This window comes from Trachymyrmex cornetzi, unplaced genomic scaffold (genome assembly GCF_001594075.2).
Source record: "Trachymyrmex cornetzi isolate Tcor2-1 unplaced genomic scaffold, Tcor1.1 scaffold25, whole genome shotgun sequence".
Classification (NCBI taxonomy): domain Eukaryota; kingdom Metazoa; phylum Arthropoda; class Insecta; order Hymenoptera; family Formicidae; genus Trachymyrmex; species Trachymyrmex cornetzi.
In genome coordinates, this window is record NW_017297166.1 from 1,107,780 (window position 1) to 1,125,436 (window position 17,657).

The 17,657-nt window shown below is 33.1% G+C and overlaps 3 protein-coding genes across 3 annotated transcripts in view; 2 read left to right on the forward strand and 1 right to left on the reverse strand.

The window, feature by feature from the left end:
- LOC108761557 (microsomal glutathione S-transferase 1) overlaps window positions 1-783 on the reverse strand; it is a 2,463-nt gene extending 1,680 nt beyond the window's left edge. Inside the window, exon 1 of the mRNA XM_018508166.1 lies at window positions 670-783. Within this exon, the coding sequence (XP_018363668.1) occupies window positions 670-783 (114 nt within the window). The remainder of the gene's footprint in view (window positions 1-669) is intronic.
- The window catches only part of LOC108761556 (ATP-dependent RNA helicase dbp2), a 10,141-nt gene extending 3,156 nt beyond the window's left edge, over window positions 1-6,985 (forward strand). Inside the window, exons 2-7 of the mRNA XM_018508165.1 lie at window positions 2,489-2,749; window positions 2,824-3,061; window positions 3,320-3,600; window positions 3,708-4,201; window positions 5,835-6,074; window positions 6,273-6,985. Coding sequence (XP_018363667.1) covers window positions 2,489-2,749; window positions 2,824-3,061; window positions 3,320-3,600; window positions 3,708-4,201; window positions 5,835-6,074; window positions 6,273-6,607 — 1,849 coding nt within the window. The 3' untranslated portion in view covers window positions 6,608-6,985. The remainder of the gene's footprint in view (window positions 1-2,488; window positions 2,750-2,823; window positions 3,062-3,319; window positions 3,601-3,707; window positions 4,202-5,834; window positions 6,075-6,272) is intronic.
- A 2,740-nt stretch (window positions 6,986-9,725) lies between these two features.
- Window positions 9,726-17,459, forward strand: LOC108761553 (ATP-dependent RNA helicase dbp2). The gene is made up of 7 exons (XM_018508162.1): window positions 9,726-9,917; window positions 12,549-13,774; window positions 13,970-14,029; window positions 15,907-16,137; window positions 16,279-16,449; window positions 16,733-16,892; window positions 17,013-17,459. Coding segments are annotated over exons 1-6 (1,836 nt in total). The 5' UTR covers window positions 9,726-9,915; the 3' UTR covers window positions 16,879-16,892; window positions 17,013-17,459.
- Window positions 17,460-17,657: the final 198 nt, after the last annotated feature.

The following is a 17,657-nucleotide window of genomic DNA, read 5'->3' on the forward strand; positions in this document are numbered from 1 at the left end:
ATATATTTTTATATATATATATATATATATATATATATATATATATATGTATGTGTATGTATGCACGTATGTGTGTGTGTGTGTGTATAAAAAAGTTTATGATACATTTTATCAAAATGTACCAGAATAAAGTATAAAATCTCTTATAAACTATTGATTTTTGATAATTCTACTTTAATATCCACTTTTAATATGCAAAATAACTAGAAGAATCATATTATGTAAAAAAATCATATAATTTCACTTAAAAAATTTATTACCTTAAAAAAAATTTCTTTTATAGTATAATATTGCAAATTAATAATTTTTTAAATATGTATTTTGTCGTATCATTAAAAGCAATAGAGTTGTTCTAAATGTTCGAGTTAAAGGAAACAGCTTGTATATATAAATATATATATATAGAGAGAGAGAGAGAGAGAGAGAGAGAGAGAGAGAGAGAGAGATAAAAGAAATGTAGTAACTTTTGTTTAGGAATTCAAATACGTTTAAATTATTTCCTGTTTCAAATTTAATAATAGTGACAAACGGCCTCAAGACAAAAATATTTATGTTTGTAACAATTTAATTAGAGACGGTTTTTATATGAAAAAAATACACATAATATAACATGAATACATATATTATATAATATATGGTTATTTTATCTCGTATGACTATTTTACTTACGTTTTTTCTTATTCGCTGTCGTGCAGTTAACGGCATCATCACCAGCAGTTTCAGAACCAATATGCTACCCCAAAAGCCAAATACTTTGAGTACTTCTGGATTTATTTCAGGCATCTTTTCTGATCTTTGAAATCGTCTTCTCGAATGTACGATGATGACTCTGCTAGTTTTGCACGTAGTCAGTAGAGTGACTTGACTGCTTTACAATAACCGACGTTCCCTACTTCACCTAACATACACATACACTTAAAACAGATATCTCTTACTATATATACATGTACTGTAGTATGTGTATATATAATGTGTTTATTAAAAGCGATTATAGTGTTATTAGTTAACATGATCAGCAAATTTTAATTAAAGTGTAAGGAAAAAAAAAGATTATTTTCTTTTAATTACATATTTATTGAGATAAAAGTTTCTCATGTATCTAATATTTTATATCACACAAAATGAAATAATTATATTTTTTATATGTAAAGCATAAGACTGCGTTCTCTCAAACATATTGGTTCTGTTATTAAATTGGTTTTAAAATAATTTAAATGTATAATTTTATTTAATCAATTCTCAAGTATTTATATTGTGAAACTTTGCACCTTGTAGACTTAATAAAATTAAAATGAAGTTTAGAAATAGTAAAATATTCATATTTTTAGCTGCACTTTTAATCATCTTATTACATTCGAAATCAAACATTTTCAGATTTAGTGGACAGGATCATAAATAAAAGAAAAGAATCATAAATAAAAGATTTACAAGTGCATATCAATGTAGTAAAAGTGGTCAAATTGATAAAAACTAACATTTATATTATAATTTTGAATTCTCTATTTTCGTGAAATCAAACAGAAAATCGTTTATATTTTTTCCCAAATAACATGCTGCTTGACGAATATTTAAAGATCAAAGGTTAGATAGATACCAGCATCTCTTCAACCTAACCTAACCTTGCGATCGACTCCCATAATCTCGCATATCCTCGTGGTTTCGTGCTCGTCGGCTTTTTTTTTTGTCAAAAACATGACCAGCGACTACAGCGCAACATCAGATAACGAATCGCCTGTAATTGGCGTATACTTTCGGATCGGCGAATCCGATTGACGATTGGTCTCTTTTAAATTGATATTTCTTAGATTAGTTTATATTAAAACGAGAAATTATTCCCTTATATGTACTATATATAAATTTTTATATTTCTCTATATAAATTATTCATGTTTTACTTTATGCCCAAATAATTTTTATTGTTCAAAGTTAGAGTGGAGGATTTAAAGTGTTACAAGCTATGTAATTACATATCATTTTTGAAAAGCAGCTATGTGTTTTTTTTTTACATCAATTAATTCATTTCATTATTCTGTGCATAAAGATATCAAAGTATGTTTAAAAATCAATAATTATACGAGGTATTTTATGTGCCAGAATAAAGTATAATATATCCCGTAAACGATTAATTTTTCGATATTTCTTAATACTTTTGTACACAAAATAGTAGGGGAATTATATTATGTAAAAAAATATATCATTCTATTTAAAAAAATGGAGGTAACTTGCATGTGATCTAGAAAAATTGATTTTATTATTATTTGTTCCCCTTGAAATTATACAATTTTGTCTGAACATATTTTTAATTCGACGCATATTTTCAGGGATAACAACTTGTAATACTTTATATTATGTCCAACTCTGTATACTAAAAGCAAACTGAACTGAACTTAGAATTTTTATTAGGAAAACGTATATTTTATTAAATAAAGATATTATATATTTTTGTACGTGAAAATGTACAATTTTATAAATCATGCTTAAATTTCTAGGTATACTCGTGACCGAGATCAGAGTAGTAGAGGCCGTCGTGGTGGTACTGCGAAGATAGGAACAAGTACTGGCAGAGGCGGCATTGATAATGGACGTGGTGGTAGCAGGTTTGGCACACCTAGAGGAAACTCCAATAATTTGCGAGGGGGATTGAAAGGAAAGCAACCTGGTGGCGGTCTAAGGAAAGTAAACTGGGATCTTTGTACTTTGGAACCAATACGCAAAGATTTTTATATAGAGCATCTCGCAGTCAGGAACAGGTATTAGTACTATTAGTGATATTAAATTTAGTATGGGATAAACAATGAAATGTGCTCACGACTTTAATTCTTAGATCTACCGAAGAAGTATATCATTTTCGAGAGAACGCAGAAATAACTGTGAAGGGTGACAATATTCCTAATCCCATACAATATTTCGAGGAGGGAAACTTTCCACCTTACGTAATGGAAGGTATTCGTAGAGAAGGGTATTCACAGCCTACTCCAATTCAAGCTCAAGGATGGCCTATTGCACTTAGCGGCAGAGATCTTGTTGCAATCGCTCAAACTGGCTCTGGAAAGACACTTGGAGTAAGCAGAATTAGAAGTATATTTAATACAATAATAAATAGATATATAATATAATAGTAAATACGTATAATATTTAACCAATGAGAGAATTTTAGAATATTTTATTCGTTTCCTATTCCCATTTGTCCAATTATTTAAGTAGCTTTACATACATACTTTATATAGTTTAAATAAAATGTTGATTAATATATTGGATATATGATTTAAAGATGTTATTTGTATACGTTTGTATTAGATTATTTTATTTTCTTTTTTCAGTATATTTTACCTGCAATTGTGCATATCATACATCAACCGCGCATAAACACTGGTGATGGACCAATTGTCTTGGTCTTAGCTCCAACCAGAGAATTAGCTCAACAAATTCAAGAAGTAGCTAATAGCTTTGGAGAGACTGCGGCTGTAAGAAATACGTGTATTTTTGGCGGGGCTCCAAAAGGACCACAGGCACACGATTTGGAGAGAGGCATTGAAATATGCATTGCTACGCCAGGTAGACTTATAGATTTCTTAGAAAAAGGAACTACAAACTTATGTAGGTATGTAAATCTATAAAAATTCAGTGATAAATCAAAATTACCTGTATATCGGAAATTAATAATATGAATTTACACAATCTAAATATTCTTTTATTCGTTAATTTCAGATGTACGTATCTAGTTCTCGATGAAGCCGATCGCATGCTTGATATGGGATTCGAACCTCAGATACGAAAAATAATTGAGCAAATACGCCCCGATAGACAAGTGCTAATGTGGTCGGCGACGTGGCCTAAGGAAGTTCGCGCGCTTGCAGAGGATTTCTTGACAGATTACGTTCATCTCAATATCGGTTCTTTGACTCTGTCGGCCAATCATAACATTACTCAAATCATTGATGTTTGTCAAGAGTATGAGAAAGACTCGAAACTGTATAGATTGCTTCAAGAGATTGATACTGAAAAAGAGAATAAGACTATTATATTTGTGGAAACCAAACGTAAAGTTGACGATCTCACGAGAAATATTAGACGCGAAGGCTGGCAAGCTGTGTGTATTCACGGTGACAAAAACCAGCAGGAAAGGGATCATGTATTACAAGAATTCCGCAGTGGAAGAGCGCCGATTTTAGTCGCAACTGATGTAGCCGCTAGAGGCTTGGGGATGTAAAAATCTATTCAGCAATGTTTTGGTGTAGGCGAGAAAGTCACGGTGAAACTGGGTATTGGCAACACTTATTGGATTAGCCGGATGATGCGTTGTTAGAGTGAGGCCAGCCGACAGCTGTGTATGTAGCAGTGTGTGATGCATTGGAACTTTTTTGTCATATTCGTCTCGATTGTATTGTAAAGCCATGTAAAATTGACATTTTTCTGATTTATGCCTTTTTATGCATTTTTCATTCTGCAATTTTTGTTCTGTGATTACAGGTGTGTCGAACAAACTTTTTTAACAATTTGTTGATTTATTGTTTTTTTTATGTAAACCCATTTTTTTTTAAATTGTAACCCCATTTTTGTCGTATATAAATAAATCTACCTTTTATTTTCATGTAAAAGTCATAGAAACGTTTTTGCTACATGTTTAATTTATAACTGTATTAATTGATATATGACTAGTTTCAGTGTTGAAATGAAGAGTTATTAATTTTGATAATAATGTACATGTAAGATCAAGGTTCTAAAAATGCACACAAGCTACCACTAAGTCTGTCTGCTTTTCTTTTTCAGAGGCACAGAGTACCCTAACTCAACGCGGTGTACTGCCAGTATTGGGCAGACACAGTGACTATTTTATTTTCCTTTGCTTATATATTATAACAATTTCTAAATGGAAAGCTAGATTTATATCCGATTTAACTTCTGTATTAATTTTCTCATTATGGAATAGCAAAGTAGACTTTATAACGACCATTAATGCACTAATCAATAATCAATGCATTTAAATAACATGACAATCAATACATGTGTATTTAAATATTACTTGTAGTAATTAAAAAATGAAATGGGTTTCTTTTAAGCAAAGTTTCAAAAAATATGTGAATTAATAATTATAAACATATAAATTTGTAATTGCAATATGAAAACTTAAAAAGTGCAATTGCTAAATTTGTTATCCAGTGCCTCCAACTTTAACTTTAAGAAATGATCATACACAGTGCCTATCAAAACTAATGCACTCAGGCTTAAACCCTAAATTGCTGCCTCTATCCCAAACCAGACACAACCGCTGTGTCTGTCTAATCTCTAGGCCGCCAATATATTACCATAAGAAAGCAATCAGAATTGCCCCACTTTAAAAGCAAACGGGGTCGTTCTTGCTGATTTCACATCGGAATTTTCAAAAGGTGGGTGTCTAAATCTATTTTATTGACTAAATTTATCTGGAAATTAATGTCAATAATTTTTTGCCAAAATGTAGCATTTTATTCAATATGCATTTAAGTTATTTAACACTTATTAGAAATATATTTTTCTTTTATTCTTTTAAACATCAATCATTCTTTATTAATATCTGACAATATCTATATGCATGAACACATGCACTAATATATTAAGTAATGTTTAATTAAATGAGGAATATTAATTTAGTTTTTGAATGAGAAAAAATTATAAAATAACATATATAATATATAATATATAATAATAATATATAATATAATAATTTTATAATTTTATATATATATATATAAATTACAGATTTTTTTTAGTTTACATACGTTTTATCGAGATATTTTGTTTTATATGACCAATATGATATTATTAATAACATTTTTCGTGACTACTACTTCACAGATGTGGATGATGTGAAGTACGTGATAAATTTCGATTATCCATCTTCGTCGGAGGATTATATACACAGAATCGGTCGAACTGGACGTAGACGACAGACCGGAACGGCGTATGCGTTTTTCACAAGTCACAATATGAAACATGCCGGAGACTTGATAGAAGTTTTACGAGAGGCGGGACAGAATGTCAATCCGCGTCTCAGTGAAATGGCAGAGATGGCCAAGGCGGGAAATTTCAACAGAAGTATGTTTTAGCTTAGAGTTGAATGTCCATATCATCCAAATTTGTCTACATTTTTATTCTAATGGTTCTTACATAAAGTAAACTTTGCTCGCACCCTAATAATATATGATGAATGGGGAAGAAAAAGTTCACTTTATGGGCATTTGATTGTAGTGATCATAATCGCTAGATATTCACTCGATTATTTCATATGATAAGGTGTGAAACGTTTCGGCGGTTCTTCTGGTGTTAATGGCGTTGAAAGGAGTAATAACCGAAGAAGTAATAATGATAGAGGGAGAGGTGGCGGATCAGCAAGAGGAAGAGGCCTTGCTCGCAGCGGGACCTCTTATCAGCCTTCTTCAAACGTTTATTCGGGAACGGATTATAGTAATTATACTAATTATAATGTGAAACAGAATACTTCTTTGACCCAGAATACGACATATGGATATAGCACGCAAAGAAGCTATGGACAGGGAAGTATGCCTCAAAATTATGGAGGTGGCGATAATTACGGAAGTGGTTATCCATACAGAAGCACAACTTATTAATTCTGTTTTTAATGGATGATTGATAGCACGTATTAATTCTGTTTTTTAATAGATAATTGATAGCACGTAACAATTCAATGGTATAAAATGTGTCACGTTTAGTTATAGTGAGATTCGACAGGATGCAGATAAGAACCTGCTAAAGTTATAATAGATGAAAAAAGGATATATATAGAAAATGAATAAGTTATGCAGCATAATAATAAAAATATCGATACGATAGTATACATTACATTCTATATCATACATCAGGTGAATAACGACTAATTGACTCTGTAACTCAACAATTGTAAGTTTATTGAATGTAATGTCCATCCGTTTGCATATATGTCGAATTTGCACTGAGTAAACCAAAGAAAACCAAAGAAACTTTGGCACCACTTTAATGCAATTGTAACTTTGATTTTGCAAGTTATTGTTATTTAAAATATATTAATTAATATTTAATAAGAACAGAAGAATGTAAATTTCTACATTGGAATGCAATTATTTAAAAAAAAGCTCTAGTATTTCTTTTTTTCTTTAAGCAGTTTTAAGCTATTTTATAATAATTAAGTATGTTATTTATAAGTTGTACGATATGTTACAGAATTTTTTCCGCAAGCAGTATGCGGATATATATATACATGCTGATTATACGTCAATCTCATTATTAACGTTTATAACGTATTATGTTTTATTAATATTAGCGGATAAATAACCTTTTTATAAATTTTTATAAAAAGGTTATTTATCCACTGTTATAAATAGTACAGTGAGGGAAAAATTACTCGACATTTGCATCACACTCGTGTGCAATATTTAGACTAAAGATGTTTATATAATAACTTTGGTTTTTTAAATTTGAATTGTTTATTTTATCTATAGTATCTTATATATTTTTAAGTTAAAATCATTAAAAATTATTTGTTATTTAATTTTTATATCTTGATAATATTAACACAATTGTCATTTTATTTTATTTGACTGAATTTTTCAACGAAATATTTTAAATTATAATAGTAAATAACAGTCTTTAATTGTAACTTCCGATGAATTGTAGGGAACTATGGGAATGTGATAAAAATTTGTCAATGAATTTGTGGGAAGAAAGTGCAATTGATAGATTATATAGATGTATTCGTTTTTCAATGGAACTGCGAAAGTTCTTCGCAAATGTGCTTTCTTGCAACGAATTTAATTGGATGTATAAGTAAATATTGATTAAAACCTGTCTAAATAAAATGACAAGGATTATACGCATAATCCTTGTCATTTTAATTTATAATTGCAAATAATCAATGTGACACTTAGTGTCACATTATATAAATTATTTGACGTGATAAATTAATTCGGTAAAACATGTGCTGAACCTTTTATTGATAAAGCATTTATGTTTCTGGTGTATATATGAGTTTATAATCTGGAGACCCAGCAGTGTCTCGGTACAATTTATACACTAGTGCTTACTGATACATACAATCGAATTCGCTATTATATAGATAATCAGCTGGGTAGAGTTAGTCATTTATGTTTAATTATTTGTGATGTTGAAGATATTGAAAATTGATCAACAACTGTGTTTTTGTTTAATATCTGTGATTTCTCTTGCTGTGGAATCTCTTAGGAAAGAAAATATTAATGTGTGTCATTTGTTGTGTGAGTCTGTGTTATAGAATTAATAAAATATTAACTTTCGCTTTCTTGAAAGCAGTCAAGTTCTCCCCTGTTCTCAGCATGAAATATGCATCTCTGATACATATGAACTACTATTGAATGTTCAACAAGAAAAAAGAAATGAAAAGGATATCGTTTCATAATAACTTTACTAATAAGATCTATTCAGATAAATCTGCATAATTATATATATATTTATATGCATAAAGAAAGGCTAATAAAATATTTAACGTAATAATTAGTCTATTTTTCTGCAGCTTGTAGCTTTTTGTCTGGATAGATTTTCATTCAGCAAAAAAAGTAGTTTTGCAATTGTTTTCTTAATACGATTGGTTTTTGTTCTTAATTCTACACGGATTTGAATGTATAAATCGATCACATTAAAGAATTTTACAGCAGTTGCAAAGTTATTTTTTATATTGAATACAGCCATTAATTGGTTTTTTATTGCTAAAATAATGTAGATAGCACGTGTAATATCATATAACGTAGTTAACTGAGTAAAATGAATTTTTATTTATAGGTACTCATATTAATTAGAAACATAACGGTCCTTTGGTGATCCTGAGATTTTTCCTAATTTTTTAAATAGTATTGATTTGAAGTAGTTTTACAATCTTACTTTTCGCAGTTTTAAACTTGAAAAAATCTTTAAAAAAAATAAAAATTGTAATGGTTTCATATATCCTTTTTTAGCTTCAAAAAATATGTGGTCCTGCTTATGGGTTAAGAATTTTTTCTTAAATTATGTTTTTTCTGTTAATTATTAATAATATTACGTAAAGAAGTAATATTGAACGTGCCGATGCGTTCAATTTCGACGCTCATACGCTGTAAGCTTCAGTCTGTTTTTTACAAGTAATGAAAACTAGAGAATGCGATACTAAGGGCGGGTCTATTCTGCAATTCTTACGACTGTAACGTTATCATTATATTGTCATTGCGCAAATTTTATATACAGTAAAAAAGCTGCACAACTACAATGTAACGATATCATTACAGTCGTTAAGAGTTACAGAATACGACCCTAATGCTGCAAAAAGCATTTGTAGCATCAAGTGGATCGTGATCAAAAATAGAACGAAATTTAGTAACTTACATTAATCAATAAAATATATACATTTATAAATTTACATTAATTTAATTTAATAATTTACATCGTATGAACGTCACAGCCAGACGCATCTATGGGTTTGAATTTGGCGCGACGCATTTAATTCCGCAGTATCTAAACGTGATGGCGCTGGAGAGTGTCTAACTTGACCTAACTTTCAGTTCCGGCGAAGAACGCCTTTTTTCGGGCACCTTAATTTCTCCATCATACCGAATATCGAAGTTCAAAGTAAAAACATTGAAATCTCTCTCGATTTGGATAATACTTTCTGCGAAAAGAAGCGCAAAATTCGAGGATCGTGACTGCAGATTTCTACTAGGAGGAACTACTTTTCGCCGGCCGCCATGACGCCGTGACGCCGACACCCTTCCTCCTTCCCGTCCCGTCCCGTCTCGTCACTACTGTTGCCTCGTTCCTTCAGCTGGCTGGTCTGATAACGGGTGAACGTGCTCTCGTCACCCGGTCCGGATTCTCGACCCTTATCGATAACTACCAAGGAAATCGCACGCAGGACAGTGACATATTACCACCCGTTGCAATGTAAGTCCGCGCAAGACGATGCGAGGCGAATTTCGCTCTCGTTGCTCGTTTTCCGTTTAACGCTGCTACTTGTCCGCTCGCACCCTTGTACGCCATTTTGCGGACGGATCCTTTGTCGCAATCTCGGAGGTCACGGATCGTTAGAATTCGCAATGGAAATCGCGACGTCTCGAAATGGACTCTGCCTGGATAATGCTACACGCGCGAAACGTATAATCATATAGCTGAATGAAATTACGCGACTCAAAATCTCCTGGATTGCAAATTACCTTGCATGTATTTGCATGTGCGTCACGTTGGCGAAAAGAAAATCGCGGAAGATTCCACTTGACGAGGCTTGCACGCGAAAGGATCTTCGAGTTCGCGATTTTCATTTGTATAGAAATTTATTGAGGAAAGAAGCGAAATGAGTAGTTGCAGGAAGTTACGGGCAATTAACTGGTAATGCGTAGCTAGATTGTTGGGAAATCAGGAAGAATAAACGAATTATATTACATAAGCCTAAGCTAAGCTTTTCCTTGTGCGATAAATCCTTTCGTTGTTGGTTGATGCCCGTTTCTTCCAATATAGATTAATTTTAATCTTGAGTTTAGGTTTTATCTTTTTCTAATTAGAAAACGGACATGATAGAATTTCTAGAGAGAGATGAGAGGGAAAGAATTTTCTATCCTCCGTAACTAATTAGGAGAAACTTATCGAATATACAATACTAGGAGTAGAGCGAGAGAGTAATCACTAGCTGAAATATTGTCCCGTAGATTACATGATTTCATATGGTTACAAATAATTTTTTTCACTACATGAAGTAATTTGATAAAATATACAATTTTATTTAATTTTATTATACAATAATTTCTCGTGGTTGCATATGTATGTAATTATTGGATTATACGTAGAGATTTCATATGAATTTTATAATGATTTCGAGGACTTTGTTCCGAGATTAAGTGGTTACCCCCTCGGAGTAGAGTATATCTATTTTTGTAGCTGTGTTTTGTTTTTTTTTTACTTTTGCACTTAAAATGCTATATATGGTCTGTTTTCTGTTCCTGCACTAGACTGTTCTAGAACTTTCTTTCTCACTTTAAACTAAACCAATATCAAACGTATATCCATCTCACTTTAAGTTCCAAAAGTGTACACTAGTTCAGCCACAGAAAACAGACCTATAATTAGATGAAAAAGAAAAGAAGGAAGGTAAAAAGTACAAAGAATTCAAATGCAAAAAACAAATGTTATTTGACCTACAAGTTTCTCCTATGTGCTGTTTGCTGCTATTCATAGCAGTACCTCATCTTCTCAATGTTTGATAATTTTTATATTTTGATTACAAATGTATAACATGTTGCTAAAGAATTTAGGTATGCAAATAGCTAAGCACACTCGCACACATATCCTTAAAATAAAAGGGAAAATATAGGTCTGTTTTCTATAACTGAATAGTGTACACTTTTGGAACTTAAGGTCGTAAATCTTCGAATCTGTTTTTATTAGTTGAACTTTTTGCATGCTTCATTTTTTCTTTTTTTTTCTTTCAACATGAAAAGAAAAAATGAAAACCTTAAATGTAAGACTTAAGCAGTAAAGAAATCAACATGCTGGATTCGCAATTGCTTCTACTGTGATTTGTCAATTCGCTTACTGCTTAAGTTTTATGTCTTAAGATTTTCTATGTGCCATAGCCTTAAGGTTCTCGCGTTTGATGAAATATAAGATAAGTCTATAATATACAAGTCTGTAATATACAAATCTATATAATATACAAGTCTATAATATACAAGTCTATAATATACAAGTCTATAATATACAAATCTACAATATATAAGTCTATAATATAAAAGTTAATAATCTCAATATCTAGAAAATTTCATTGACTTTTACCGTATCATTTTGAAGATATTTAATTCTAAATTTATAGAATTTTACATTACAAGTTGAAGATATATTATTCTATAGTTATTCTCTTTGAAATTGAGACTTGTATAAGGCAGCAATTTAAAAATCGTTATAATTATAAAGTAAACACTTCAGTTTGTTCTCGTAAAGTTTCGTTTAAACTGACCGTACAGTTTACAAGAAATTCATATTCAATGAAAAAAAGCTAGAATATATATCGGACAAATGGACGATGCGCGTACATCAAATGAGCATCTTACAACTTTTATTTTGTCATTTTGAAAATATTTACATAAAATTAACAATAATTATGTATAATGGCATAAGATATTGTTAGTAATCTTTTTATTCCATTATTTTAATCGTTTTACATACTATGAATAAATTGTCTATTGACTAGGAAGTAGCGTGAGGTTCAGCTTAAAAGTACAGACCTTTGCATAAAACATAAGAAAATCAACTAATCAATCAGTCTTTTATTTTATAGAAATAGAAGAAATAAAAAACTTTGATTGGTTCATTTTCTTATGCTTTATGCAAGATTCTGTTTCCACTCCTAAAGTGAAATAGATACATAACGTGTTTGAAATTTGGGATATTCGATATTTGATGGAAAAGAAAAATCTGGTGCAGAAAAGACACCTCAATTTATTTATGCTCTTAGAGTAACGCGATATTTGCTTCTTTTTCTTTTTAAAGAATTAAAGTTTAACGATTTATTTTGTTTGCAAAAAGGGCTTATGGTGACCGCGACCGTTCTGATAGACGAGGAGGAGGCGGTGGAGGAGGCGGTGGAGCACGTGGTGGTGGTGGTAGATTCGGCGGACGCGATGGAGGCGGAGGAGGCAATAGATTTGGCAGCAGCGGAAACAGAGACAGCAATTTTGGAAACAACAATTTTAAAAATCGGCAGCCTGGGGAACGGTTACGTAAACCACGATGGGATATGAGCACTCTACCACAATTCAGAAAGGACTTCTACCAGCCACATCCTAACGTAATGGCACGGAGTATTCACGCTGTAGAGGCATACCGTTCCAATAAAGAGATCACTGTGAAGGGGGCTAACGTTCCAGGTCCCAATATTTATTTCGAAGAAGGTGGCTTCCCAGACTATGTCCTCAACGAGATTCGTAGACAAGGATTTGGTGAACCAACCGCGATCCAGGCACAAGGTTGGCCTATTGCTCTGTCCGGCCGAGATATGGTCGGTATAGCGCAAACAGGTTCGGGAAAGACTCTGGCATACATCTTACCGGCGATTGTGCATATAAATCATCAGCCCAGACTGAGCAGGAACGATGGGCCGATCGCATTGATCTTAGCGCCAACTCGGGAATTGGCACAACAAATTCAACAAGTAGCGTCAGATTTTGGCATGTCTTCCCAGGTGCGAAACACATGCATCTTCGGTGGCGCTCCAAAAGGACCTCAGGCGCGCGACCTCGAGCGGGGTGTAGAGATTTGCATTGCCACGCCAGGACGTCTTATAGACTTTTTGGAACGCGGCACAACTAATCTACGTAGATGTACATATTTAGTACTTGACGAGGCCGATAGAATGCTCGATATGGGCTTCGAGCCTCAAATTAGGAAAATTGTAGAACAAATACGTCCCGACCGTCAGACTCTCATGTGGTCGGCGACGTGGCCAAAGGAAGTACGTAATCTCGCGGAAGAATTCCTAACGGATTACATACAGATCAACATTGGTTCCCTACAATTGGCTGCCAATCACAATATTCTGCAAATCGTTGATGTATGTGAGGAATACGAAAAGGAGAGTAAGCTCATGAAATTGTTGGAAGAAATCTCAAACGAACCGGAAAATAAAACTATAATATTTGTCGAAACTAAAAGGAAAGTGGATGACATAACAAGAGCTATTAATAGATACGGATGGCAAGCGATTGGTATTCACGGAGACAAAAGCCAACAAGAAAGAGATTATGTATTAAATCGTGAGTGCTATTGTTATGATTTTCTAAATACATGAGAAGCAAATATTAAGTACTTTATATAATTTTCTATACTTGTTAAAACAAAATTGAGCTAAATACTGTTTTTTATATTTACTTGATTTATCTTTATTTACTACTTTTACACTACCTTTTGGGACTGTAATATTATTTGTGATACAAGAAATGTTGTTTTAGAGTTCCGGAATAGCAGATCTGCCATCCTTGTGGCTACTGATGTGGCGGCGAGAGGTTTAGGTAAGAATTTGCAGATATATAGGTATGATGTAAGGGTCAGGCTGCGATGGTTATTTCACATTTGTGAAAGTCGTGGTATTGTAATGTGGCAATAACGTGGGATAACGGCATGTGCCAGACTGATTGACATTACCTTCTTACCAGTGTGGCTGGAGATAATTTATTATTCTTAAGGAATTCCAGGAACGACTAGTTAAATATCCTATTTGATTTTACCATTGACATCTTCAGTTTCATTAATTTTAATCACTAATTCTTTCTTTTCGCCTACTAATTAATTGAGAGTTTCGGTGGTGCGCGTTATAGAGCGCACTAGAGCAATTAACATTGCCATTGTCTTTTCAGCGGTACGATTAATGAAGAAATAAGTTTTAATCGTTTTGTTAACTTCTTCTAAGTCTTCTTTTATTATAGGCATAGACTAGTGTACGTAGGTGGATTTTGGCGTTCTTTTGATATTTTCACGCATTTTATTTTTGAACAGTAACACTCACGTTAAATAGACTTTAAACGATATGATCGATAGAATAAATAATATAGAAAGAACGTCAAAATATTTCAGCTTTAAGAATAGGAAATCAGGTAAGCGATTTAGAGGCAGGTTTATCTCTTCCAATTTTGTACTCTCAGATCGAAACAAGTCCTGTCAGTCTGGTATTAACGTGCTGTTCTATGTGTTTTCAGAGGCACATGCGACTCTGGAGTCTTAGAACTCTGCAACTAGCTTTGGAAAATATAATTGAACGGGGCGTGACTGCTGGTCGCCGCCCCCTCGCAACAAGCTAACCAAACGCTGTGCCTCGGCCACCTTGCCACTCGAAAAACACTCTCACTCTGTACCTGCGACGGTCCAAAGTATGGAAATTGTAATGTTAGGGCGTTTAGTATAAGGACGAAAAAGAAAAAAACAAAAAGGATAGATATTATTGTCGGTTATACATTCGTTGGATTGATAGTAAATTGCATCAAGTCGCGCTCTGCATTATTTGTGATATTGTTTAAACGTTGCTTTTTATTTCACGTAAAAACTCAGTATAAGTGTGGACAACTTTTAGAGCATATTCTGAAATTTTTGCATAATATTTATATTATTTATGAATTTGATTTGTCAAAAACTTTTTATAAGTTAGGGCGAACAAATGAGGAGTAGCGATAATTATTAATAATTATTGCATCAAAATAGGAAGGAGTCTTCACAATATTGCGGTGCGTAATTCTTGATGCTAATTATTTGATGGGGGAGTACATGTGGGGGTTGAGTGGAGAACGCAAGGTGCTCACTTGGTGTTCCAACCTCTTCACCGAAGCAATGTACAAGGACCAAATTTCGAAATATCCAGCACAGATCCATACTTTGGTGCGGGAGAGAAGGGTGTAATGTTGACTAAGAATAAAAATGTAGAGCTCGCTAATACGTGAAGCGAGAATTCCATGAGAACCATCTGAGCTCTGATTCCTCTACATTTCCAAAAAATGTATTTACATTTCCAGCTCTAGTCGCAAACAGGTAATTACATGCAGACTTGCTCTTTGTGGTCAACTTGAATGTTATATACAAATTGCAAATGGAACTAAAGTTATTTTACTGCACCTTGGAACAATATTTTTTTATTATTTGAGATAACTTTTATGTTCTTGTCCGTCCTTCATGTCTAAAATATGTTTTAAAATGTCGGCCACATAGCAGCAGCATTGTAAATGCTTCAAAACTTGCTGCAGAATATTCAATAATGGTAACTTGAAAGCATTCTTTAATTCCATTAGCAAAGACAGCGTCCGGGTAAAATGCTTGAATATATTCGCTTTATAAGTTAATTGAACCACAAAGGAACAAGTGTTTTCCGTGTGCTGTTATTATAATTTGGTGTATCTCGCAGATGTCGAGGATGTCAAATTTGTGATAAACTTGGACTATCCGTCTAACTCTGAGGACTATGTGCACCGTATTGGACGTACGGGTCGTTCGCAGCGTACAGGAACCGCGTACGCCTTTTTCACGCCCGGGAATGCTCACAAGGCTGGTGACTTAATTCAAGTTTTAGAAGAGGCTAAGCAGGTGGTCAATCCGAAACTATATGATTTATCCCGAAATCCTGGCATTTATAAGAGTGAGTTTTGTTCTTTTTTTTTTTTAATTACAATTTAGAGATACTGTATTAAAACTTTATATCTATTTAAGTATAAAAAATAATTTTTTTAAAAATATTTGTTATTGCTAATTAGGAGGATTATTAATGATTAATAATTAGGAGGACGCTACGGTGGACGCAGCGGAGGTGGTGGAGGCGGTGGACGAGGATCTGGAGGCCGTGGTGGTTCACGAGGATCTCGTGGAGGCCGTGATGCAGGAGATAGAAGATTCGACCGCTCTTCCGGTACTGGTGCAAGTGATCGCAACAAATGGTCCGGAAGCAGTAGCGGTGGGTTCTCAGCCTTTAAAAAATTGATTGTATAATTTTGTTGAATCTGTCTGCTTGAAATGGAAAAAATGTTATTTGCATTTTTAAATCAGTGTAATCAGTTCAAAATATGAATCAAGTCACCATACAATCAAGTCTCCGTATTCTTAGCCCTTCTATTCTTTCCACTTCCCTAGTTTTTAAGACTCTTGATTATGTTCACTGCTGCCATATTGTGACGTTCATAGCATTAAATGGGTGAAATTACTGTGTTTTGTAAATGCTTGATGTACGCTTCACATAGGTGGCATAGGCGGGGCTAGCTATGGAAGCAGTAAATCGTTCCCTCAAAACAGCTTTGGAAGTGGAACTTCCGGCGGTGGCTCTGGTAGCTACAGTCAGAACAATAGTGGATACGGAAGCAGCTACAGGCAACAAAACGGCTATTGAACGAACGGTCAAATGTGGGTATTACATAACCTAACACAAAGAAAAGAGAAATTTTAGATTGATAGACTAAATAAGAAAAAATTATAAGGGCGACATTTTCGTCTGGCTCTATATATCTTTCTCATTTGTAACAGAATACATCTGCGTTCCAGAGGGAATAATGGCAGTCGACGATTGATTGAGCCGACGAGCCCAGAATTGCAGAGAATCGTTCCAAAAAAAATTACACATTCTCACGAGCATTCGTCTCCTTTTCTTTTCCAGTACACGTCACTCTTCATTAGCTTTAAGTAATATTATAATATTATCAATTATGCAAGTCACATGTGTTATATTTAGGATAGGCTCCTTAATATATTTAAGCGGTCAATTATTGCATGATTACCGCCGAATGACATAGTATTAAAATTCGATTGGCTTGCCGCTGTACATTCAATAAAATAGTGTAAGACTGACACTATAAAAAGCTAAAAACATAGCGTTGGCTCTTCTAAGTGATTTTTCTTTGATAATATTTCTTTGACGCAGAGCGTATTTATTTTTTACTTTATGTGCGTATTTATTTCTATAATCTATTGATATCGTAATAGCGATATAAATTTAATTTATGCTTGTATAATTGCAATTTATTTTGATCATAAACACATTTTCAGAGATTCCTCTGTGTATCATAAATCATAAATATGTATAAACCTGCGTTTATGATCGGCATTCGACGTCGATGTGACATTTTGACGAAGTTATATATATATATATATAATATATATATATATAAGTTA

Excerpts from the sequence above, each read along its gene's own strand:
- LOC108761553 (XM_018508162.1), top strand. Across the intron at positions 13,775-13,969 it reads AAGAGATTATGTATTAAATC|AGTTCCGGAATAGCAGATCT; the intron begins GTGAGTGCTATT and ends ATGTTGTTTTAG. Across the intron at positions 16,450-16,732 it reads ATGGTCCGGAAGCAGTAGCG|GTGGCATAGGCGGGGCTAGC; the intron begins GTGGGTTCTCAG and ends CGCTTCACATAG.